General features: G+C 38.2%; 1 protein-coding gene and 1 pseudogene across 8 annotated transcripts in view; both read left to right on the top strand.

Moving 5' to 3' along the window:
• The window catches only part of UTRN (utrophin), a 596,706-nt gene that overhangs the window by 114,923 nt on the left and 454,908 nt on the right, over nucleotides 1–26,875 (top strand). For all 8 annotated transcript variants that reach the window (XM_033235159.1, XM_033235162.1, XM_033235163.1 and 5 more), the window contains 2 exons: nucleotides 6,671–6,732; nucleotides 25,325–25,417. In XM_033235159.1, the coding sequence (XP_033091050.1) occupies nucleotides 6,671–6,732; nucleotides 25,325–25,417 (155 nt within the window). The remainder of the gene's footprint in view (nucleotides 1–6,670; nucleotides 6,733–25,324; nucleotides 25,418–26,875) is intronic.
• On the top strand, nucleotides 1,395–2,324 carry LOC117097329 (annotated as a pseudogene).

The following is a 26,875-nucleotide window of genomic DNA, read 5'->3' as shown; positions in this document are numbered from 1 at the left end:
GAAAAAGTTTTGGGAATAGATAGTGGTTATGATTGTATAACATTGTAGGTGTAACTAATGCCACTGAATTGTATGATTTAAAATGGCTGAAATCACAAATATTGTTATATATCTTTTACCACAATTAAAAAATCTATTAATAGGCCAAAAATGATTGAATTGTGAACTTTAATTGGGTTAATTATATGGTAGGTGAATTTAAATGGGTAAACTGCATGGTAGGTGAGTTGTATGGTAGGTATGTGGGTGAATTTGTGTGGTAGGTGAATTTTATACCTCCATAAAACAGTTTTTTAAAAAGAGGCAGTCTTGTGAGTAGGAGGAGAGCTAGGTAAGGAGACATGGATCCTGATTTGATTTATGGCACCATTCAACTGTGTGTCATGAGGGGTAAGCCCCTGACCTCTCTGGTTACAGGACGGGATCCCATCAGGCACCCTCTTACATACTTCCTACTCCTATCTTCTGTGGCTCCGTGATAGTAAGGCAGATAGTTTTGGTGGGTTAGGTTGGTTCTCAGCTGGAACAAATATGATCCTCTGGCCAGGTGCAGTAGCTCACGCCTTTGAGAGGCTGAGGCAGGTGGATCATGAGGTCAGGAGTTCAAGACCGGCCTGGCCAAGATGGTGAAACCCTGTCCCTACTAATACAAAAATTAGCCAGGCGTGGTAGCATGCACCTATAATCCCAGCTATTCGGGAGGCTGAGGCGGGAGAATCACATCAACCTGGGAGGCGGAGGTTGCAGTGAGCTGAGATCACGCCATCGCACTCGGGCCTGGGCAACAAGAGCGAAATTCCATCCTAAAAAAAAATTCCTCTGACATCTGATGCTGAAAGTGTTGTAAATTCTAAATGCAGTTCAGATGTGGCTGTAGACATTCTAGAACCCCAAGGCTCCATAATTGCCTTCAGTTTTAGGCAGAGTAGATGGGTCATTGGGTCATGCTAGCAGAACATGTGCTTGCTTAAGGAGGTTGATTTTTTTCAAATAATCTCTATTTTATTACAAGAACATTTTTAAAGCATATATTTTAACTCCATACCCTTCTTCTTTTTTTATAGGCATAAAGAGTTTTCAGGATTGAAAATTTCCTGAAATTTGGATTATCTTAGCCTTATTTTGACATCATTATATGTTATAGCCCTCTGTGTTTTCTTGTAGGTACCACAATTATATTAAACATGTTCTTTTTTTGTGAGGTATTGAATCTGAGGCTGAAATGAAGAGGTATTGAAAAGGTTTGTTCTGTCTAGAATGCCCTTCCCATGTTTGCATGAACCATACTTTGTCTGTTATTCAAGATATGTTTTAAAGCTTTCTTTTTTCGTTAAACTCTCTTTAGCCTCCTCCTACATGGAAGTGCATTGAACACAGTCTCCACAGTCAGTTAGACCTAGTTCTGTTTGTGGCCCAGCATTTGCTGGGTGGGTGATGCTGGACAATTCATTTACTTCTGCCTCAGCCTTCTTCTTTGACAAGTGGAGTTGTTTTCTTTTTCCTTCTCACTTCCACCATTTCCACCTCTCCTTGCCTTAGGGCGGAGAGGAGTTACTAGCAGAAAGACTGGCAGACAGCATTGCCTGCTCTTTCCTGCTCACCATTGCTGATGATTGGCATTTGTATTTCAATATGATGTCCACACTCTGGAAAGGAATAATCTGGAAAGAAGACTGGGAAGTAGATGGTTTGCCTGTGTCATCACCACATTTTCCCTGTTCCCTGGGGTGGTGTACCTGCTCTTGCAATCTTCTTTAATTTCTGGAAGAATCTGGCTTCGGAAGGTACTGTGCTGTAGGTTTTCCCAGGAGTTTTGTTTGCTTTAGAGATTCTTAACAGCCATCATTGCCTTGGAGGCTTTGTCAACATTTTGGGCTTCCTTGTACTAAACAGATTTGCTTGTCGGGCCACACTTGTGCCTTTTCACTTATTTTCATCAGGAACTTCCTTCACTGGGCATCTGGCTGGGATTCTTGTTGCATTAGTGCACACTTAAGGGCCTCTGAAGAGTATCGTGGAAGCACGTGCAGGCATTTTTTTCCCCTCCAATTATTGGTTATCCAGGACAATGATACTACTTCAATTGTTCAGGCCAGTCTGGATATCAGAATCATTGTTTGTATGGCAGGTCAGGTTATGATGAAGAAACACCCAGGAGCTATGATGTATACACAGCAGGACTGAGAGAAGAGGAACAACTGGCTAGGGCATGAAGAGCCAGCCTCCGGGATCGAGGAAATACCAGGAATAGCTCACTGCCTTGCGGACTTCTTCTCTCAGAAGAAATGAGACTATAACGGCTTCACGGGTTTGACAGCCAGTGAGGTGGCACAGTATCTTGGGAAGACATGGTCCACTTGTGTTATTATTACCCATTGGATTCATTCCCCCGCAACTAGTACATTGTAAACTAAAGCAAAGTATGTCGTTAAAAAAAAAAAAAATCAACTTGTATTTAGCTTTTTACAGAGTGAAGCGAAAGTCTGTTTTAAATGTGGTTTTTAGCTTTAATAACTTCAATGTTTAAATGTGACTAACTCACCAAAATATCATTTGAAATGTTAATTATCTAAACTTCTTGTACACTTAGGTAGTTTTGACAATTCTGAAAACTACATTTTTAATTTTAGCTTTTTTTAGGTCCTCTGAGGGTGTCAGATTTTGAAAGAAACTCAGGGAGGTTACACATTCTGTCTGAGAGCAGTCTGTCTCCTGCTGGCTTTGTTTCTTTGTCTACATATTTATACTGTTTTACAGATTATTATATACTATTTATTATTTTCATTTGACATTTTAATACATGGTGTTTGAATAAATGAATTAGTGTTTGGGTATGATTGGGTATGATGAAACAAGAGAGCATCATGGCATAACTAAGTGTGAGTGGCAGATTTATATTGGGGGTGATTCACCTATAGGCCCACAAAAGGAAGAAATGAGAGTATGCTCTGAAATACTTTTGTTGCTTCCAAAATAATCTTCTTTGCTAATGAGAAATTGGCTTTCTAGGGTGTGTTAAATTTTGTGTGTGTGAAAGAGACCTTAATAAAATCAATCCAAGTTTAAAATCATCCAATAAGAGATTTCTTTCTTGGCTAAAGGTCTGGGTGCTTCTTTTTTGAATAGCTGCACTTTAGGGAACTCATGTTACATTAGTGCCAGCCAACTGGACACTCTTATTAAATTGCTTCAAATGGTGTACTAGAGGATAATGCTTTCTCTCTAATAACAGTGGAGTTTTAGAGGTGATTTGTGTGCTTTCATAGGGGAAACAACTCCTAATTTCTCTGCCGCATTTCCAATTTAGGATTTAAATTGAGATATGTTGCTATGTTCTGCTAAGACAATTTTCAATACGCATTTGAGCTGGTGAAGTGAAAACATTTTCAAACCAGTTTCCGTGAAGATTTATCAAGCAGTTTTGTTGATGCATCTTGCTTTACTTCTTTTACCTATCACAGAAATAAAATTCCACGCTAGGCAGCAGTGAAGGCCTTTGGATCTGTGTGAGCATGTCAAAAGCATTTTAAGAAGAGCAAAATATTTAGAGGAAGAATTTGGAAAAGCAGCCTTAAGGGATTTAACACATTTTTCTTCTTCTAATTCAGTCTCGTGTTCATCCCTCTAATGGAGAAAGGTCATTAATGGAAAAGATTTGCTAAGCCAGCAAAGGCTTTCAGAAACAAAATGGTTTTCAAAAATCCAAGCCTAAGGAAAATACTGGTTTGAATTTGGAAGCTTGAAAGAATACATTTGGAGAAGGTTTATGTGCAGTAGAAATTATACTCATTCACTTAAGATTATACATATCTATTTATAATCAAATTATATGTAAGTTTGTTGTATTCTTACACATTTTTGTTTTGGAGAAGTTAAAATAACGAATTGGCTTGATAATGAAGATTGAAATAATTTGAGAATGTGGAAGTTGCCTATAACCTTCTAGGCAGACAAAATGGCTGATCAGAATAGCATGACAGAAGTTTAGTTATCCTGTTACCCGTCTGCTACTTTTACGTGCCCCAGATCTGGGCCAAGATTGTTTAACTTAATTGTTGTGATGTGGAGGTTAGTAAGTGTGGCAAGTTTGTTACATTTCAATCTCATAATTGAAAAGCCACAGACAGATTCTTGTTTTTTTACTGAATTCCTGTCTAGTAGAAAATAAGAAGTATGTCTGTTTGTATGCGTGTGTGTGTCTGAAAAAAGGAAAATGCAAACTAGTCTTTGAAATATGTACCCCCTTCCCCCATTTTTAACTGTATCAAGAGAATGAATGCAGAAGTGTATTTATAAACTTTGAAGTATTTTTGAAACATTTGGATGTTAGAAAATGTATCGTTTACAGACAAATAATTTATCTGTTACTTGGACTTATATTCTGACATTGACTTGACCCATAAAATAAAGACTATTGTTGAAATATTATCTCATTCATATTTACAAACATAAGAATGGGAATCCATAAATTTGATTTCATTGTATATGTGATAAAATGGAAAGATTATTGTCATTTGATAAGGTAAAAGTGCTCATTTCTTTGTCCATTTTATATCTGGGGAGAAACCTACATAGTATGAGATATGTTTTTGAAATAAGAAAGTTAAATGCTCTGGAAATAGGTTAAGAAAATGTAAAATGTAGTGAGATTTCTTTCTTATAATTTTTTCCTTTTTTATGGCCTCAAATTCTTAAGTTGTGTGAATGTTATCAAATTAAGATAATTTAATACTTATTTATGGCCTTTCTATATTTTTTATTCATAGGATTAAATAAAACTGTATATAAGCAGATTTATAAAAATACATCCTTTTTAAGGTAGTGGGACAAATAATTGGATTTTCCAAATGCCCTAAACAATGATATTTAATATTAAATTCCTTTTGGTGAGGCTGGTATAGCGCCTTCTTCAGGTTGATGTGTGGTGGTAGCCTTGTATTCTGAGTATAATCTCTACTGTGTCCTTCTTTGATATGAAGATGCTAAAGGGTCATTCAGTGTGTAAGCACTTTCTCTTGGTTAATAAATGGCTTATGTGGCCTTGATTGGATAATATAAAGCTTGAAATAGGGATTGTTGCTGTCTTTGCTGTCCTTTCTTGAAGGAAGGTCACCTCTGAGCACCATTAATATCAAGGAGTTTCTTAAATAGCAGTTTTGTTTTCTATACCACTCGCTCCCTTAGTGTCTTGGAGAAGGTCTCCAATTACCTTTATGGAGTTGTAAAAGTGCATTTTTTCTTTTTTTCTGAAGCTGCTGCTGTATTTATTCTGGGAATCACCTTTTAATTACAAACTCTCCTTCCACAAAGGGGTAAGGACCAAAGACCACAAACTGGGTGAAATGGTAGATGAACGTCTAATGATCCTAATGTGAGCAGGTCTGTATTTAATGTGGAATCGATGCTGGAGGGCCAAGCACACCTGGACCTCCTCCATTATTATTTTGCTGTTCCAATGTGGGAGGCAGCCCAGCAGTATAAAAGGTGGCAGAAGAGGCAGGACACACGTATGGATGGAGCCACACCTTTCTGCACTGTTGCAGATACTCCTTGGACAGCTTTCTGAACAACTGATAGAGATTGTCAAAATGCTGTTTTGTAGGCTTTAAGTCAACAATGACTCTTTTACTGGCTTTAACAGAAAATCGGGTGGTGATGGAAGAGAGTATGATCTGAAGAGGTCCAATGGATATTATCTGCCTTGCTTACACTTTTACTATAATCATTATAACAAGCTGGACACCAGCTCTTCGTCAAGTGATTATCATTTATATTCACTAACCTTTACAATACTCTTGCAAACTAGATATTATTTATCCCTATTTTACAGATGAGAACCGTGAGGCTAGGCGATGTTATAATGACCCAAGGTCACACAATAAATGGATTGGGACACTGTCTACTTGGTTTTAAAGAGGAAGTCCTTTTCTCTTTTTGTTAGCCACACGGCCTCCTTATATGTAACCAATCCTTCTACCCATCTTTAAAAAGTTCAGGGTGGTCAGTCTTTTAAAGTAACTTTTCATTTTTTATGGCTTATAAAATGAATTTGTAATCAAAACCAAAATTGATAATGGTTTTAAATTCTTCTGATTTTTCTGCCTGTAAAAGTTTGTATAGATCAAGATCATTAAAACCTCATGTCAATCTTACTGCAGGAAAATGGGTTACAAGATTGACCATAAACCTTATACTGTCATTCTAGCGGGTGTAGGACCAGTATGAAGAGGGAGGAAGTCACGAATTCCTAAGTTTTTATTGGATAACTTTAATTTTTGTTTTGAACATGCGGACATTTTGATTATGCTGAAATTTTACTTCAACAAAATGTAGCAGAAGGTGCTGTGGGTGCTAGCTGGAAAGTGGGTCCCTGATTCGATCCCATAAACCTGGATTTGGTCTCTGATGGCAGGGCTCCGGGGCTTAGGGTGAGACAGCCTGGTCCCTTGGGAGAGGTGCCCGAGCCTCCCTCTGTTGTAGGCAGTGTTGGGCTCCATAGGTGAACCGGGCAGTCATCACATTCTGCATCAGCTGCGCATCATTGTGCTCCAGGAGCTCAACTAATAGGACTATTTTAAACTCTTCGAGGATAGAGATGACCTTATTTGGTGCTTTGCTAAAGGTACAGACTCTCATACTTTTTCTTTCTCTTTCTTTTTCCATTGCACAGATGAACACAATGACGTACAGAAGAAAACCTTTACCAAATGGATAAATGCTCGATTTTCAAAGGTAACCAACACTTTCAAAAACTTTGATGTTCAGATGCCTCATTCTGATTGAAGGAGTTTGGTTGGAAGTGCAGTAAATTTTCCCCAGGAAATGTCACCTAGCAGAAGTCTTCTGAGTATGCAGATACATTTATTCTTCTTTTATTCTCTTCTAAAATACATTTAAATGGAAATTCTCACATACATAGTTTATGGGACGCTATTGACTTTTACCTGGCCTTCTCCAGATATTTAAGGCAACAATTAGCTGCTTTCAATTCTGCAAATCCTGGGTACATCTGGGAAAAGATATATCATTGGGAAAATTTTTGTGTTCTCTTGGTTAAGAGGATGATGATTTCATTTTGCCTGGTTAAAACCAAATGTTATCATTCAGGCAGTCTTTCTACCCTGTCAAAAATATTTATGGATTTTTATTCTTGTGGATGTGGCTAATAATATTTATCTGCCATGTGGTTTTATTTTGTGTGTATGTACTTCCTTAATTCCACTCCCCCCCGCAAAGATCTGCTCTTAGCATTTCTAACCATTGAGAACATAATCAATACTTTGAGCAATAATTTTTCTTAGGGGCGGACCATGCTGAAGAGAGGAATTGTCAGTGCTATTTTCACATCTGTTCTAATATGCTTATCTATTAGTTATTGGTGCTGGAATTTTGTGCAGTAAGCCTCAGGTGGGAAGAGAGTTTTCAGGGTAACGGATTGTGTTACTCTTCTATAGCAGGATGAAAAATAGAAGTTTCTCAGAGAAACACTGTTATGGTCTTTTAAATAGTATAAAAGCTGTTTTAATGAAGACTTGCTTTTCAAAATTTTTGGTTGCTTTTCGAAAGTTGTAAAGGTCAGGGAGACAAACATTGGTATTTCCTGAGGAAAAAATGAGGATATCTTAAGGTTAGTTTGAGGAGGAGCATAGTTTAAAAAATGCCACACATCCCAATATTTATAGTTGGTAATTTGATTTCGCTGCTTCTTAGGCTTTACAAGTTTATCTTGAGGGATATTTTATCTTGCCTGTGAGTATGTAAGGAATGTGAAAATTAACTTTGACAGAGGGTTAAAAATATAGAGAATTAGAACATAAAGGTGCTTGCATAATTGGCAGTTATATGTGTAGGATTATTCCAAATAACATGTAGGCATGTTTTGGTACATTTTAATTTGTTTTATTCCAGAGACACAGGTAACATATGTGCATCTCGGGCTTGACATGAATAAAAACTTTTGAACTATTCATCTGCATGTGACCATTTTCCAGAGAATGTAGTTTTAGTAACTGGGAGTCTGGATATGAGGTGCTTTATTCCAGTGGTTTCATGATTGCTCATATAAGTAAGATTATTCATCCTGGTTATTCACAAGGATAACACGGTAATTGTTTAGATAGAACAAGTGAAGCAGTTTTTAGCAGCTTAATTTAGTCTTTGGGGAAGAATTGCCTTAGAACTAATTTTGAAGATTGTTTTGAAAGCATTAAACTTGGTAGACCTAAGTTTAGAGAGCATTTGAAACTGGGTGAATTACTTTGTACCTGTTTATGACAATGGAGAGCAATAGGTCGTACGATAGGACATGGAAAGGGTTTGCAGAGGAAGAGAGATGAGAACTGAGAAAGAATAATTGAAAAGAAAGTTCTCAATGTTTATGGCGGGTCATTGACACCTTTAAAAAGACCTCAAATAAAACAAACTCTGGTAGTACCAGACTAGTTTATTAAATGAACTTGATATTTGAATTTGTACATTTATAATGTCTATTATTTTGCAATATAAATGAGGTATTTAAGTCCCATGTAAATTGTTTGCCCTGGGATGTTTGTATTTCTTACCAAGCTACTAGAAAAGACTTGGTAATTTTTATCATTTTTAGTAAAAGTTATAGTTATGGAACACAGAACTTTTAGCTAAAAGTGTCTGTATTAGTATTTGGAGATGGTAGTTTCTGAGCTCAGTTTCTGTGTTAGTGTTTGGAGATGGTGTTTGGAGAAAAACTACCAAAAGCGGGATGACTCTGAAAACTTTTGTTTTCATCTAGCAAGAAATCAAAACCTAGAAGGAATTTATCTGAGAAATTATGAATATTTGGAGATGGGAGGCTCATGGCAGTCGCACTAAATATTCACATTATTTTTTTTTTTCCTCTGGCTGTCTTAAGACCATAAGCTGAACTGCTTCCAATTGGGGATAGTGAAAGAGAGAGTAACACATTTCTAGACCGGGAGATTTCCATAGACTCCCATGTGGCTTAACCCTTGCTGAACTGGGGAAAGACTGTATTCGTGCCTGGTATTACTAGGTAATGCAGAGGCTAGAACAAGAAAAAAAAATCCCATTGAAGGGAATGAATTTTTTAAAATCCATGTCCTTTGGTACATTGTGGTGAGCTTTACAATATAAATTTTTCAGTGGGTCCACTACTCCCCTACAGTGTGGGTTCCTAAACAGAGCAACAGGGCCCCTGTGCTGAGAAATCTAAACAGACACTGATGGCACCTTCTGCCATTTAGGAATTTGTTTTAAAACAGGCATTTGTCTGGATATTTCCTTTGTGGCCTCCTTCCCATCAAAAGTCTTAATCAAACATCGAGTCTTGTTAATTCTAATACGTACATATATTCAAAATTGTCCACTTACTCTACTCTATGTAGAGTGACATGTCTCTTTTCTAAGTCATTGTTACTGGTGTTGGAAAAAATGATGAGAGACTTTACAATGGGCAAGAAAGACTAGTGGGTGTCCTGTTAGCTCAGGCATCTGAGTTATCTCTGCCTTTAATTATTTTTGAGCTACGTTACAACTAGGTAAGTTGTGGAAAATAGGTATGCAAATGATTCTTATCCATAAAAATGAAAATTATTTGGAAAGCAGTTAATTATTGCTCCTTGGATAGACCAGTTTTTGCATCTATTGCAAATCTACTTCAGTTTTCATCTTTCTTGTATGAAACATGTGTTTTTAAAAATTTTCCCCTGAACTGGTTGTAACACCTTATTGGGTCCCTCATTAATTAATGAGTTAAATAAAGTCTTTGACACACATTATTATCACATTGGTTTGAGAGTAATAACTTTACCTTGTTCGAAAATTATCCTTGAATACATGGACCACTGTGAGAATCTGCTAATTGGTTCTTCATTCCATGCCCCACCTTCTCCATCTCCCTATCCTTTTTTTTTTCTTTTTTTCTTTTTTTTTTTTGAGACAGAGTCTTGCTCTGTCACCCAGTCTGGAGTGCAGTGGTGCAGTCTTGGCTCACTGCAGCCTCTGCCTCCCAGGTTGCAGCGATTCTCCTGCCTCAGCCTCCCTAGTAGCTGGGAGCATGGGCGCATGTCACCACGCTCCGCTAATTTTTGTATTTTTAGTAGAGATGGGGTTTCACCATGTTCGCCAGGCTGGTCTCGAACTCCTGACCTCAAGTGATCTGCCTGCCTCAACCGCCCAAAGTGCTGGGATTATAGGCGTGAACCACCGCACCTGGCCTCCCCTTCCATTTTCAAGAGAGTATCTATAGTGTTTATAAAGGGTAATCCTGAATATGTTTTTCTCTTCTGTAAGCTCTTTCATTGGGTGCCCATTGTCCTTTTTTAAAAAAACAAAATTAAAAATTGAAATTGTACATATTTTTGATATATAGTGTGATGTTTTGGTCTTACTTAGTTCTTAACACTCTAAATAGCTACCTCCCAATTTACTCCTAATTTTATTGTACTTTCCTTTCGCTCCCTCTTTATGCTCCAGCCACACTGTCTCTGCTTACCATCCCGGTGGGCCCTTCCTGGCCTTTGCACATAGTCCTTTCTCTATCTCTTCCTGGGCAGCTCCTACCCTTCCTTCTTGCCTGAACTTAAGTGTTGCTTCCTCAAGGATCTCTTTTCTGAGCTTCCAGACTAGGGTAGAAGAGCTGTATACTATCAAAGTGTTATGATTTGAAGCACTTACCATACTGTAATTTAAATAGTTGCCAGTCTTTTTTCCTAAGTTAGGCATAAGCTCTGTGGGTGCAGGGACTGTCTATTTGTTCATTGGCATACCTTTTGGCATTTAGTAGGTATCCAGTAAAGTATTTGTAGGCTTAATAAATAAATGAACGACAATGACATAGACATACATTGAATATGCCTAATTCTATATATTTACAAACCACTTGGTGATGGTTGCATTGGAAAGAGACAGGAGTAGAGTTTAAGACTGAGTGCAACACGGCATGAATTGTGCTATGTCCTGGATATGAATACAATGCATCAGGGCTTTTGCTGCATTATTCATAAAAATAAGCAAATCCAGCTATCCAAACTTTCCCTGTTTAGCTGATTTCTTGGAGTTGTGCTGCAGTGATTGTTAAATGACCACTTGGATTTAATGTATATTATTGTTTTATTTACCCAATACAATTCTTCACATAGGATCTAAATACTACATTCACCGTGAAGAAAAATAAGACTTAAGGCCAGCACAATTCTTTTCTTGATAAGGGATTTGGTAAAGAACTTGACAATAATATTGGTCTAAAACCATCTTTTAATTTGTAACTGTATATGAATATACAGTAGCCAAGACAGCACTCACTCAAAATACATATTCTTTTTGCCGCAAATCCTTGTTAACATATCATAGAGTATACGGTGCTCTGGAATTCAAGGATCCTGAGAAGTCATAGTGTACAGTAAATTATGGCTCTTGGATTTTTAAAAGTTATGAAGAACTCAAAAAAGTGATTATCTAAAAAAAAGGCAAAAAATTAGGAAATTAAACACTTATTTCTGGATATCCTGCTCATTTATTTATGACCTCAGGCAAATTATTAGTCAAATTTTTCAGGTCACTTGGTCTACATTTCTATAGCCATAAGACACAATTGATCATTATTACCTGCCTTATATCGTGAAGAAATACTGAGGCATTGCTGTGAAGTGTATAGGAGATGATAATTACTTAGGAATGCAAAATAAAAAACCTATCAGGTACCTTGATTTTGTGATAGTCCTGATCTGTGGATCTGTGCCACACATATAAACAGAAAAGGGAAAAAGCATTGGCTCATTAAGCCCATGTTCTTCCATTGTATAGTGTATATGACTTGAGTTTTTTGCCCCTTCTAAATTTCAGAGCCTCTGGTTTGTTAGCCGGCCAGTCTCCCAAGGCAGGCAGCAAAGGCCTCATTGCTTTGCTCTTGGGAAATTTGCTCTGACTTTGAGCCTGCATTTTCTTTGGCTGACTTTCGGAGCTGCTCATCTGGCAGAGCTGAAAACATAAAAATTGCATAAGTTATTTCATCAATTTGGTGAGACAGTTCTCTAAAGTGGCTTCACAAATAAAGGTTAGGTAGAAAATATGCAAACAGAAATGCTGAACTTGAGTTTGTGCAAATTTCTGCTTTTCTCTTTTCTAAGACACAGATGAGACAAGTTTTCATGTAAGTTACAATTCCAAATTTGAAATTTAAATTGACAGAACCTAAGAGAGAAAAGCTATGAAGCATTTTTTTTATGAATTCCAATATGGAGAGCTATTAAGATGCTTTCCTTTAGGAGACAATGAGACATTGCTTTTAGATATTGTTTTTCTACTTTTTTCGTGTTGGAAGTTAATGATCACTAAAATAGGGGTGGGAAAAGATGAGGAGAGAGATTTGTACAGGAGGTGCAATAAAAGGAGCCCAAACCCTTTTCCACCTCTAGGTGTTCAATCTTCTCTTTAGTACTATAAACAGGCTGACAGGCTTCCTATGTGACAATAAATACCATCTGTGGTACAGGCTTGAGCTTGAAGAGCTACACACTGGGTCTGCCATTGGTTTATTTCATGAGTATGCATATGGCAACTCAACTGATTGTTTTAGGAGCCATACACATTCAAGTGGTTCCTTAAAAAGAAATGTGAATTTGTGTCTATTCACTAATACCTCTAAAAAGAAAACAATAAAATATACTCCATATTCTTAAACACCAGCTTCCAGATATACTTTGGCTATACTTACGGAAGCTTTGTTGTTGTTGCTGTTTGTTTTGTTTTCATTCAATTTGAATTTTTTTTTTTTTTTTTTGAGACGGAGTCTCGCTCTGTCGCCCGGGCTGGAGTGCAGTGGCCGGATCTCAGCTCATTGCAAGTTCCGCCTCCCAGGTTTATGCCATTCTCCTGCCTCAGCCTCCCGAGTAGCTGGGACTACAGGCGCCCGCCACCTCGCCGGGCTAGCTTTTTGTATTTTTTAGTAGAGATGGGGTTTCATCATGTTAGCCAGGATGGTCTCGAACTCCTGACCTCGTGATCCGCCTGTCTCAGCCTCCCAAAGTGCTGGGATTACAGGCTTGAGCCACTGCGCCCGGCCTAATTTGAATTTTTAAAATTCGATTTTTGTCTCAAAATTGTGTGTAAAATGAACTTCACCTTGGTTAAAACTAAAAACAAATGATTAAAATTAAAACTGTTAAGTATTATTTAATATGCTATGCTTTGATGAGTACTTAATAAAGGGTTTTGATTCAGCCTATTGGCATTCATAATTGTGAAGCAAATTTGGTAGTCTTTATAATTGACGATCAGTTTAGAAATTGATCAACTGGGAGGAAATGACTATTCACCCTTCACCTAGGAAGGTGTGAGCAGGACCACCTTCCTTGTGCTTTTCCATTCAGCCTCTTGTGGCCCCACCATCTCTAGCTTCAGAGATGGGCTCTGGTGGTGCAGGGAAGGGTGGGCTTATGCCGGGGTGGGAAGTGAGGTATCAAGAGGGGATTGCTGAGAGGTAGTGGTTGAGGGGAGAGAAGCTCTACCTATTACACAGAGCAAGGAGACACTGGACCCATTTCCAGCCATATCTGGCCTGGGAAACTTTTAGCTGCAATTGCCACAGGTAACCATTCACCAGTCATGAGGGGAGTCACACTTGGGGGGAAGCTGACATTTATTTTTGTTATTATCTATTGGAGAAATAAAAAATCCTGCCAACACTGGTACCTCTTGGTACCAACATAGAATACAGAGAAAATACAATTTACAATTAAGTGTGCATGCATGGTTAAGTGCATGCAGGCAGTTGGTTAAAGATGACAAAGTCTAGACAGAATTTCACACAAATATTCAGTAAAGTAGGAGAAAGAACAATGAACACTTGTCTCTGTGAGAGACAACTAGATGTGCCATGTTGTGATGGTTTCTGTCCACCACCTCAACAACTCCTGTGTTTAACTTAACTTGGAAAATGAGACTGGGTTTATCTATTTCCTGATCAAAAAAATTGGGTCTATTTTGTTTTAAGGAGAACCCTAAGGGAAGGGAAGGAGCAGTGTAGCTGCCTCTCCTTTATATATATTGAACAAAGGAACTTTCATTTTATTTACCTTTACACTATCAGAATCAGTGCTATTACCAGTGCCTCACCCTAGTCTCATGGAAGCCTATCTTTTGAAAGACTGTGTTCTTCAAACATTTCTACTGTATTGCCAGTTGTGTATACATGGAATAAGCTGTATTGTTTCCTGAGTTTGCCTACAGACCTTGCCTGGTATGCATGTGGAGTCAGAGCTAGCTATTTATTTATTTATTTATTTTATTTCCATAGGTTTTTGGGGGAACAGGTGGTGTTTGGTTACATGAGTAAGTTCTTTAGTGGTGGTTTGGTGAGATTTTGATGCACCCATCACCCGAGCAGTATACACTATACCCAATTTATAGAATTTTATCCCTCACCCCCACTTCCACCCACCCCCATCCCACCCCGAGTCCCCAAAGTCCATTGTGTCATTCTTACACCTTCGGATGCTCACAGCTTAGCTCCCACTTATGAGTCAGAACATACGATGTTTGGTTGTCCATTCCTGAGTTACTTCACTTAGAATAATGGTCTCTAGTTTCATCCAGGTTGCTGCAAATACCATTATTTCATTCCTTGTTAATGGCTGAATAGTATTATTCATATACTATATATACACTATACTATTAGTATATATACTATACTATTGGTATATATTATATAATCTTATGTATATTATATAATATATAATAATATCTATATTATATATAAAACAGATGCTTGCACACGCATGTTTATAGCAGCACAATTCGCAATTGCAAAAATATGGAGCTGCCCAAATGCCCATCAGAGGTGGGCATTTGGAAAAGGAGCCATTACACAAAAAAGATGCTTGCACACACATGTTTATAGCAGCACAGTTCGCAACTGCAAAAATATTATATATTAATATATATTAATTAATATATAATATATAAATATAATATATAATAGTATATATACACTATTTATATAGTATTAATAGTATATACACACACATATATACACACGCACCACAATTTCTTTATTCACTCATTGATCGATGGGCATTTGGACTGATTCCATATTTTTGCAATTGCGAATTGTGCTGCTATAAACATGTGTGTGCAAGCATCTTTTTTGTATAATGGCTTCTTTTCCTCTGGGTAGATACCCAGTAATGGGATTGCTGGATCAAATGGTAGTTCTACTTTTACTTCTTTAAGGAATCTCCACACTGTATTCCATAGTGGTTGTACTAGTTTACATTTCCAGCAGAGTTCCCTTTTCACTGCATCCTTGCCAACCTCTATTGTTTTTTGATTTTTTCATTACGGCCATTCATGCAGGAGTGAAGTGGTATCGCATTGTGGTTTTGATTTGCATATCCCTCATCATTAGTGATGTTGAGCATTTTTTCATATTCTTGTTGGCCATTTGTATCTCTTCTTTTGAGAATTGTCTATTCATGTCCTTAGCCCATTTTTTTTTTCTTGCTAATTTGGAGTCAGAGCTTATTCAGCCCCCAGACCTCACCTGATTGTCCATGGAGTACGCTAGTGGCCCCTGCCTCTGGCCGCCAGGTATCTGAGCCCCACACTGGTTCCTTATCATTCCAGATTTTATCATCACTATACCAGTAACTTACCAAAATCAAGGTAAACATTCTGTTACATGTCTGTGTGACTTGTGATTCCCTGAAAGATATTACTTGGTGTGGCAGAACTACAGTATTTTGTAGTTCTGAAGGTAGGTGCACATTTACTGATTTGGACTGTTCTCTGCACATTTACAGTAAACACTGTAAATCATTGCTCTGTGGTTAATGTGGCATACTCTGTGAAGATCTGCAACCATCTGTTTCTCTTGTCTCTGTCTCTCTCTTCCTCTTCTCTCCCTCCCTCCTTCCAAGCAAGCTTCTAAAAGGAATCTTTTTCAATTCTTAACAACTTGTGCTGATCACCTTAAAGAGGACGGCTGAGAGATCTGCACTCACTAATTGTATAAGTGACTGGAGCACATTTTACTGGTTTTCTGTTGTCGAGGTGTGGAAGGAACTCATTAGGCATTATTTCAGTGCCCTTATTTTGCTTTCAGTCTTCTCTGTGGAAAGCAATGCTGTGTTTGTTCTTTTACCATGGAGTTGAATCATAAAAGTAAATACTAAATATCATACAGTCTTCATTTCATTGATTAAGGTACACATTTTATAATTGAGATGAACCTAATTTTATAATTTTGCTTAATCTTGACTAGAGCCAACATTCTTTTGAAGACTTCTATTATTTAATTTATGCAATAATACATAAACTTTGTAAAAATTAGATAAAAGAGTAAATCCAAAGAAAAAATTTCAAACTACTTTTAATTCCACCACCAAGAGAAAAAGCGTAGCATTTTGTTGTATAATGGCTTAAAAATGTATTATCATATAAATATATTATCATTAAGATGATGTTGTACATAGTGCTTACTGATGCATTATTGATTATTATAAAATTGAAGAATTACAAGAATGTAAAAGGGTGCTGCATTTGTGTCAGTGTTGAGATTGGGTTTCATGAGTTAAAGATTCTAATTTGAAAAGATTGAGAAATACTGAATTAAGTTATTTCTATTGGAATTTTTAAATTAACCAACTTCTTGCAAAAAACAGATGAGGAGGGAGAGAGAGAGAGACCATAAAATTTACAATGTTATCAGATGCTGGGGCATCATTTTGAACTGTCAGGGGCATCAGATTAATCTGAGATTAATCTGAGGAGAGTATGAATATATTATGATATGTACACTATGTATGTGTGTATATATATACTGTATACACACACACACACACACACACACACACACACAGACACACAGTAAATGATGGGACTAGTAATTGAATTAAACAGAGTGTCTCAAATCTGTTTTGAAAACGGTGTAAATAAATAATAGAATAATCAATGTCAAAGGGCTCAAATTTGTTATTCGTTTGTAAGATGACACTCATTAGATGTATTACTTTTGAAAGCATTTAAAATCTGTTATCTTCCAACTCTTTTTATTATATGCAGTTATAATTTGATTGCTTATGATGGGTTTAGGTAAGTCATAGGACAGATTCTGTCTCCCTGCTATATCTGTTTCTTTGTATAATTTTGGCAGTACCAAGCTAGATTTGCAAATTCACCTTAACATATTTGCCATATTATGTTAGTACTGTTTTTTGTTTATATCTACAGTCATGTGTTGCATAAGGATATTTTGGACATTGATGGACCACATATATGATGGTGGTCCCAGAAGATGATAATGAAGCTGAAAAATTCCCATAACTTAGTGATGCTGTAACTGTCATAAGGGCATAGCACAATGCCATTTACTCAAGTGTATTAGTCTGTTCTTATGCTGCTACTAAAGACATTCTCGAGACTGGGTAATTTATAAAGGACAGTGGTTTAATTGACCCACAGTTCCACATGGCTGGGGAGGCCATGCTGAGAAGCAAAGGAGGAGCAAAGTCACGTACATGAGACTTGTTCACTATCATGAGAACAGCACAGGAAAGACCCGCCCCCATGATTCAGTTATCTCCCACTGGGTCCCTCCCACGACATGTGAGAATTATAGGAGCTACAATTCGAGATTTGGGTGGGGACACAGCCAAACCGTATCATCCAGTATTTGTGGTGATGCTGTTGTAAACAAACCTACCATGCTGCCAGTTGTAGAAATAGCTAGCACATACAATTATGTATAGTACATAATACTTGGTAGTGATAACCAACAACTATGTTACTGGTTTATGTGTTTATTATAATTTTATCATTATTTTATTTATTTATTTATTTTGAGATGGAGTCTTGCTCTGTTGCTGAGGCTGAAGTGCAGTGGTGCAATTATGGCTCACTGCAACCTCTACCTCCCCTGTTCAAACGATTCTTCTGCCTCAGCTTCCTGAGTAGCTGGGATTATAGGCTTGTGCCACCATGCCTGGCTAATTTTTGTATTTTTAGTAGAGATGGGATTTCACCATATTGGCAGGCTGGTCTCGAACTCCTGACCTCATGATCTGCCTGCCTTGGCCCCGCAAAGTGCTGGGATTGCAGGTGTGAGCCACTGTGTCCAGTCCATTATTTTAGAGGTTCTACTCATTAAAGAAAAAAAGTTAACTATAAAACAGCCTCAGGCAGTTCCTTCAGGAGGTGTCCCAGAAGAAGGCATTGGTATCATAGGAGACGACAACTCCATGTGTGTTATTGCCCCTGAAGACCTTCCAGTGGGACAAGATCCGGAGGTGGAACACAGTGATATTGCTGATCCTGACCCTGTGTAGGCCTAGGCTAATGTGTATGTTTGTGTCTTAGTTTTTAATAAAAAAGTTTAAAAACTAAAAAAATACAGGTTTAAAAAATTGAAAAAGGCTTATAGAATAAGGACAAAATGAAACAATATTCTTGCACAGATGTGTGATGTGTTTGTGTTTTAAGCTGTGTTATTATAAAAGAGTCAGAAAGTTAAAGAAATTGAAAAGCTTATAAAGTAAAAAAGTTACTGTAAGCTAAGGCTTATTATTGAAGAAAGAAAAATATTTTAAAAATAAATTTAGTGTAGCCTAAGTGTACAGTGTTTATAAGGTCGACGGTAGTATGCAGTAATGTCTTAAGCCTTCACATTCATTTACCACTCACCCAGAGCAATTTCTAGTCCTGTAAACGCCATTCATGTTAAGTGTCCTATACAGGTGTACTATTTTTGTTTTGTTTTTTTTTTTTTTTTTTTTTGAGATGGAGTCTCTATCTGTTGCCCATGCTGGAGTGCAGTGGCGTGGTCTTGGTTCACTGCAACTTCTGCCTCCCAGGTTCAAGCAATTCTCCTGCCTCAGCCTCCTGTGTAGCTGGGATTACAGGTGTGCATCACCACAACCAGCTAATTTTTATGTTTTAGGAGAGACGGGGTTTCACCACGTTGGCCAGGCTGGTCTCCAACTCCCAACCTCAGGTGATCCACCCGCCTTGGCCTCCCAAAGTGCTGGGATTACAGGGGTGAGCCACTGTATCCAGCCTAAAATCTTTTATATCATATTTTTACTGTAACTTTTCTGTGTTTAGAAACATGAATACTTACCGTGTGTTACAGTTGCCTACAGTGTTCGGTACAGTAGCGTGCTCTGTAGGTTTGTAGCCTAGCAGTGATATGCTATACCATCTAGCCTCGGTGTGTTGTAGGTTTGTAGCCTAGCAGTGATATGCTATACCATCTAGCCTAGCCTAGGTGTATTGTAGGCTATTCCATCTCAGTTTGTGTAAATATACTCTATGGTGTTTGCACAATGATGGAATCACCTAAGGATGCATTTCTCGGACTGTATCCCTGTCCTTAAGTGACTCATGACTGTATTTGGAGTCTGAGTGCCATGAAGTCAAGGGCTGCTTTTATCAGACTTGGTTTTTGCATACTGTACGACAGAAAGTAGGCACTGATCTGTCTCCCTACTGGAAAATCCAAGGCCCAATTCTGCTTCTGATTTGTTATTGATACAAAGAATTAGAATTTCACCTTTTAAGAAATCCAAACTGCACTTTCTAAATCTTACTTCCCTATTCAATCTTTTATAGATTTTTTTCTATTACTACTACTGTTGCTGAAAAACATGCTCTGTGATAGAAATATTAATAATTGTGCTTTGGGAGTATTGAAGAAGGGTAAGAATAATACAGTATCAGATCAGAGAGAGGTTGGGACCAGATCTCACAAGATTTTTATTTGGAGTTTGGTTTGGATTTGCCTGTAATGGACTCCCATTAGGGTGAATCAGGGAAATGACACAATGTGGTCTGCACATTAAAACTGGAATTAGTCTGGCTCTTACGTAGAAGCAAAGAGATCAGTTGGCTGGAGCTGGAGTTCAGGCAATAGATAATGGCGGTTTGGGCTAGAGTTGACACAATGACCGTGGTAAGAAGTGATCACGTTTGGGATGTGTTTTTGGAAGTGGAAGGACAGGGCTTGTGGGTGGGTTAGAGATGGAGAATAAGTGAGAGGAAATGAATCAGGAATGACTCCCTGTGTTTTTGGCCTGAGCAAGAGTGATTATTTCTTGATATATGATATTTTTGCAATTATATTCTATAGTTCATGGATGTGTGAGTGTGTGTGTGTGTATGTGCATATTTATGTGTGGCCTTTCTCCAAAGCTGACCAATTCCTTAAGGCATTCCTCTTTGATTAATCCTGTATTTCATCTATATGTAGTCACGCTGTATGCAGAAATTCCTCATCAGTCACCCTATGACCTGGTGTGCCTGTAGACAAGATCTATTTTTTAGCACAGTGTCTTAGGAAATTACAGTTATCAGGAGATTATACATATAAACACAGATTTCCACCTTCTTTTTAAAAATGAGAAGTTCTGCCCACAGTGAACCTGAATTCCCATATGGCCACCCTGGGCTAGAACTAAGCAGGAGCTGCCATTTGAACCTGCAGAGCCAGCTGATTTTCCAGATGTGCCTGGGGCCCATCAGGTTTGCTTCCCTCAAATGTGTCATCACTGCAGTTGTTTGCAGCCCCTGCTCCCCGCTAGACCCCCTGGCTTCTCCCCGTGCATTGTGATGATCGTTTGCCTTTGCGCTCTAACATTTTAAAATCCAGCAGCAGTAGTGTCCCAGCTGCAAGTATGAATGCTGGTCTCACTTGTCCAAATGGTGATGGTATGGGGAGATGAGACTTGGGGACAGCCAAAGCTGGCCATGCCAGGGCTGTAGTATCTGTCATCTAGAGTCATGTAATGTGTTTGCTTAATTTTTTTAAAGTTAAATGTGACCCAAGGCTTATATACCCTTCAAGTTCAAGACTCTTCATTTATACCATTTTGTATTTATTGGAAAACTATGGAAACTGTCTTGAGAATAAGGAGAATGACCTGAACTTGGCATTTCCACAGGGCCAAGCACAAAGGAGGTATTCACTAAATATTTGTCCAAATGCATTATTCAACTGTATTCTCTTTGTCAGATAAGTCTCTGCAAATGAGTCTTTGCAAAGATTTCAAAATGGAAATAAGAGGTTAACTGTCAGGATGAATCAGTTTCTATTTTTATTCATAGATGACTTCTGACATTTCCAAGCTGTTTCCCAGAGTGGATCCCAAGTTTACAGCTTGTGATACCAAAGCACCAGACATGCTTTAAAGTGGTGTACTAGGAAAAAATAGTCCGCATTTTGAATTCATCAAAATGTAGTATATATCTTGTTGCTCTCTTTGGGAGGCCACTAAATATATCCCACCCACCCCAGTGATTAAATATTTTTTTCCCTATATATCTCAGTCCAGTGATGAAATATTTTCTTCTCTATCTGTCCTACTCCAGTGCCTTCATAATTTTAGTAGCAGTATAGCACAGATGTTGAAAATATAGATTTAGAGTCAGATTTTGTGGAATCAGATCCTGGTTCTGCCTCTCATTTGTTAAGTCACCTCCACAATAGTTTCTTCACCTGTAAAATGAAGAAGATGATAGAAGATGATGCTACTTTTCTTGAAATACTATCATAAGGAAATAAATAAATACATCTAAATAATACAATTAAATCTTTATAAGTCTCTTAGAACATATCTGATACATAGTGAATGCTTGCTATCATTATGTCTAAGAACATTTCATATTTCTACTGCCTGTTTCCGTATGGCCTATGAGCTAAGAATGATTTTTACAGTTTTAGGTTGTTGCAAAAAATCAAAAGAAGAGTAATATTTTGTGACATGTGGAAATTATGTGAAATTCAAATTTTAGTGTCTACAAATAAAGCTTTATTGGAAGATAGTCATTCCAATTGGTGTATTTGCTTATGTATCGTCTATGGCTGCTTTCATTTTACAACAAAAGGTAGTTAATTGTTTTTGAATGAGGTATATTCCTGCAGGTCATCATATGACACATTAATGAAACCTCAGACTTGAGAGATCTTTCTCTGTGAATTGACACTACCATGCTCTCATGTTCAGGGCCTGCTTTGCCCTCCTGCCTGAGAGGAAGAAGTGCTTATTTGTCGTCTGAGTCCTTTCAGATATTGTTGATATTTTATTACACTTTTCTGCCAATAGAAAACACTAAAGTTATGCTTGTGATATAGTCACATCAACCATTTAATGAACATGTGTCATCTTAGTTTTTAACAGGTAAACAAATAGATGCAGAAAGGCCAAGTAGCTGGCCCAAAATTCTATGGCCAATAAGAGGCCTCTTATTTACAGATGAGGTGATTGATGGACATCCATAATTATTTATAATATGAATAAATATTTATATTTCCTTTATATAATGCTTTTTTTTTGTTGTTTGTTTTTTTGAGATACAGTCTTGCTGTGTTGCCTAGGTTGTAGTGCAGTGGCATTATCTCGGCTCACTGCAGTCTCTGTCTCCTGGGTTCAAGCAATTTTCCTGCCTCAGTCTCTCAAGTAGCTGGGATTACAGGTGTGCACCACCACACCCAGCCAGTTTTTGTATTTTTAGTAGAGATGGTGTTTTGCCATGTTGGCCAGGCTGGTCTCAAATTCCTGCTCAAGTGATCCTCTCGCCTCAGCCTCCCAAAGTGCTAGGATTACAGGCATGAGCCACTGCGCCCAGCCAGTTGTTTTGTATTATATTATTTTTTGGAAAGTGGAGAGTGGATCTGAGAAAGGTTACAGGATGCCCAGGTGTTATATTAGTTGCCCTTGCCATCATCAGTATTTTCTAAGATCCTTTCTATGCCTATATACCCCCATTTGTTTCTCCCATGTGCTTTACCTGTATGATATATTTTTGCTATGCCTAAGACCTGAAAGTGAATTTGGTTATTTGTTGGCTATTTTGCAGAACTGTACTTCTGGTTGGGTGGGGGAGGGGGATTAGACGTAGGCAGGTGATGAAGGCCACTTCTGCCCATTGCTTTTACTGACAGTGGGTAGCAAGTCCTCAGGGGACTTTCCCCTCAGGGAGACATTACCCCTTGCCTGGCTGCTTGGAGCTCTGCCTCTGGAAAGTGGTTCCTACATCTTGCACATCTCTGTGTTATTTTGATTGATGGAGAAAATCTCTTTGACCCTGAATCCGTTGCTGTCTGTGAAAAAGGCAGCTGGGAATAGAAAAGCAGCTTTGTTTCAGATATGAATAAGTAACAGTGTATTCTTTACTGATTCTGTGGTGAAAACTTTACTGCACTTTGCCTCATCTGGAGTATATGAACAATGAAGAAGGCACATGCTAAAAATTATGAATTGACTATACCTAATACTTATTTAAAAACAGATAAAGGGAGGGAGGGGAACAAGGGTTGAAAAACTACCTCTTGGGTACTATGTTCACTACTTGGGCAGTGGGATCATTCGAGACCCAAACCTCAGCATCACACAACATACCCATGTAACAAACCTGCATATGAACTCCCTGAATCTAAATTTTTTAAAAGATAAGTAAATTATGCCTTGTAAAAAACTAAATCAAGTCTAGATCAAGGGTCAACTCCTGTCTGAAGCCTTTGCCCACTCCCTGGCTTGCAGTGCTCTTGGGGTCTCTCTCTCCTCTGTGCTCCTATAGCACTGGCACACTTCTCTATTCCAGACCTTTACACATCGCACTGTAATTATTATTTTCTAAAAAAGAATATCTCTTCCACTGAATGGTAAGCTGTTGAGTGTGCAGAAATGTGGAATCTTTATTCATCTTTGCAATTCAGGTCTCTTCAGGCATGCATGCGCACACCATGCGTGCATGCACACACAAAAACACACATACAATAAAAACAGATAAGGAATCACGAGGGGAGGAAGGAAGGAGTAATGCCAAATTTTAGGAAACTTCAGAATGGCTCCTTCTTTCCCCTCCTCCACTTCAAACTCAGGGTAAAGTTTTGCTTCATATAAATGATACATATTTATTTTTTAAAGTGAGAAATGAAGAAGATAAAAGAAGTATTCATTAAAAAATTTCTACTATTGACGGGAAGTGGAACTGTTAATCTCTGTGGAGATTTTATTATACAAAGCAGTAATTTGATACAAGATCATACAACATTTATTAAATATTAAATTGTACTCTATAGTTTTCAGCGCATTTTCTTATAAAGTTATATTATTTGATCTTTACAGTGACTTTCGATTTAAAAGGTTAGGTAGCTGAGCCAGGTTCACCAAGTAGTTAATGGTCAAACTGGACTTAAAGCCGAGGCTTCCTGATTTTCTATGCAGTGATCGCCCCATTGCATAATAACCCATCGTGTCACAGACAGGCAAGGATCTACCAAACTTACAGTGAATGGAGTGGAATTTTCTGGCATCACACACTAGAGCAGGATTATCTGTGGGAGTTGAGGCTATTTATCAGGGACAAGAGTTTAGGAATTCTGTAAGCTTCAACCGACAAAATCTTGGAGTAGTACTAGTTTTAAGCACAAAAAGTATTTAATTGTTAAGCCCAAAATGCCTTAAGTGTTAAGAAATTAATAACCAGAAATACAGACTGAACACCTCAGCCCTGAAATTGATGACCAAATCACGTGCTCCCCTAATGGAAATGCTGGAAGACATTGACACACTGTGATGTGAAATGCAGTGATGAAGTGACAATCCTCATACTTTTTTTTGGCCTCTGCACCCGGATGTTGTAGGCTCATTTACATTTTTAATGCATCTCCTTATCATTGCTTTCTCAGGAACATATATCATACTCAAGGTCTATTATTTTGTTGTCGTTCATTGTTCTGTCTAACACTTTACTGTATATTTGTGTGAAATTATGTCCAGACTTTGTAGGTTTTTTTTTTTTTTCTTGAGATGGAGTCTTGCTATGTTGCCCAGGCTGGAGTGCAGTGGTGCGATCTTGGCTCACTGCAACCTTTACCTCCTGGGTTCAAGCAATTCTCCTGCCTCAGCCTCCCAAGTAGTTGGGATTACAGTTGCCTACCACCACTCCCAGCTAATTTTTGTATTTTTACTAGAGATGAGGTTTCACCATGTTGGCCAGGCTGGTCTTAAACTCCTGAGCTCGCCTCGGCCTCCCAAGTGCTGAAATTACAGGCATGAACCACGATGCCCGAAGGCCTATCAATGTTAACAGCAGCTTGATTTGCTTTCTTTATATGGAAAAGTGTAATTTATTTCAGCTTAAAATATTCTTTATGAGATTTGAAAATTTCTGTATTTGTACTTGTTCTTTCTATGAAAGACAAATTTGGATAGTCTGCAGATCATCCACAACATTTTAATTGAGCAAAAAATGAAGCCACTCATTTATTTGCAGGTATATGTGGAGTTTCTGCTGTTGGCATATCCCATACTTTATTTGTGTTTTTCTTTTACAGAGTGGGAAACCACCAATCAATGATATGTTCACAGACCTCAAAGATGGAAGGAAGCTATTGGATCTTCTAGAAGGCCTCACAGGAACATCACTGGTGAGCAAGTCATCTTTGTAAACAATGGAGTCTCCAGTCATTACTGATACTTGATGACCCACTGTGGGTACCCATTAAAGTGAAAGTATCCATTTTACTTGACGTTCAAATGTAAAGGCTGAAATTGGGAACATTTTTAACGAAGCGTTTTAATGAGTGCTTTGATGCAAGAACATTTCGGTTCTTCTGAGGGCTCTGTTTTTATTGAAGATAAAATTACCTTAAATGTTTATTGCTCTGAGACAGCCCAGGGTGAGAGAAATTACAAAAAATAATGGATTTATAGAGAGGACAGAATGTTTTGAACAGCAGAGTCTGGAGACAAACTCATTTAAATGTTAAATATTTTTTAAAACAGTTGTTCAGGCTGGGTGCAGTAGCTCACGCCTGTAATCCTAGCACTTTGGGAGGCCGAGGCAGGCAGATTGCCTGAGCTTAGCAGTTCGAGACCAGCCTGGGCAGCGCAGTGAAACCCCGTCTCTACTAAAATACAAAAAATTAGCTGGGCGTGGCGGCATGCACCTGTAATTCCAGGTATTCGGGAGACTGAGGCCAGGAGAATTGCTTGAACCCGGGAGGCGGAGCTTGCAGTGAGCCGAGATTGCGCCACTGCACTCCAGCCTGGGTAACAGAGCGAGGCTCCATCTCCAAAAAAACACAAAAAGTTGTTAAAAACTATGACGTCCATTTTTTATTCAGATTTTCAGGATTGTATTTTGTTTATTTATTTTTTAAATACACCTCTATTATTTTATGTGTAGAATACTCCATAGTCATGCAGAAAAAACTGCCAATGAAGAGGATGCATTTATGGGTACAAATGTTAACTCTAGAGGTAGAGGTACTATTACAGGACAGACAGATGCACTCCTGAAGATGAATTTCTTTCTTGCAGAAGTGTGGGGTTTCATTCTCTCCCTTTGCCCTCCAGGTGGTGGGTAGATAACTGTTAGACAGGCTGATCCCTCTCTCAGATAAGGTTCTCTGGCCAGTGAAGTAGAAAGAAGCTGCATAGGTTATCTTTCCCCAGGTGGGGATTCCCTGCCTTCCGAGGGCTCTTGTAATGCTACCTGGAGCCTGGGGATGGTGCCTCTGAATCCTCCTTGCTCTGTTCACATCTGTGCAGAATAAAGAGGCCGCAGCTTCTCTAAAATCCTTCTGCAGCCATACCAATTGAGAGAAAGGAAGCTTTGTTCATAGAGCACTGTTTTCCAAACTTGTCTGCACATTAGAACTATAGGCAATCTTTTAAAAATCCCAAGTCCAGACCACACCTTAGACCCATTAAGCCACACTCTTTGGGGTTGGGGTTGGACTGAGGGATTGGTGTTTTTATGAAGCTGCCTAGGACAATGTGCTTGCAAGTTAGGGAACTGGTATCTTAAGATGTTGTTAGTTGAGGGATTTGCATACTGTAAACACCAGCTTCCAGGGAGGTAACCTGAGACCTCAGCCAGA

The sequence above is a fragment of the Trachypithecus francoisi genome, unplaced genomic scaffold, assembly GCF_009764315.1.
Source record: "Trachypithecus francoisi isolate TF-2019V2 unplaced genomic scaffold, Tfra_2.0 Lachesis_group15, whole genome shotgun sequence".
NCBI lineage: Eukaryota > Metazoa > Chordata > Mammalia > Primates > Cercopithecidae > Trachypithecus > Trachypithecus francoisi.
Note: the sequence above shows the minus strand (reverse complement) of the source record. Positions and strands in the feature narration are given on the sequence as shown.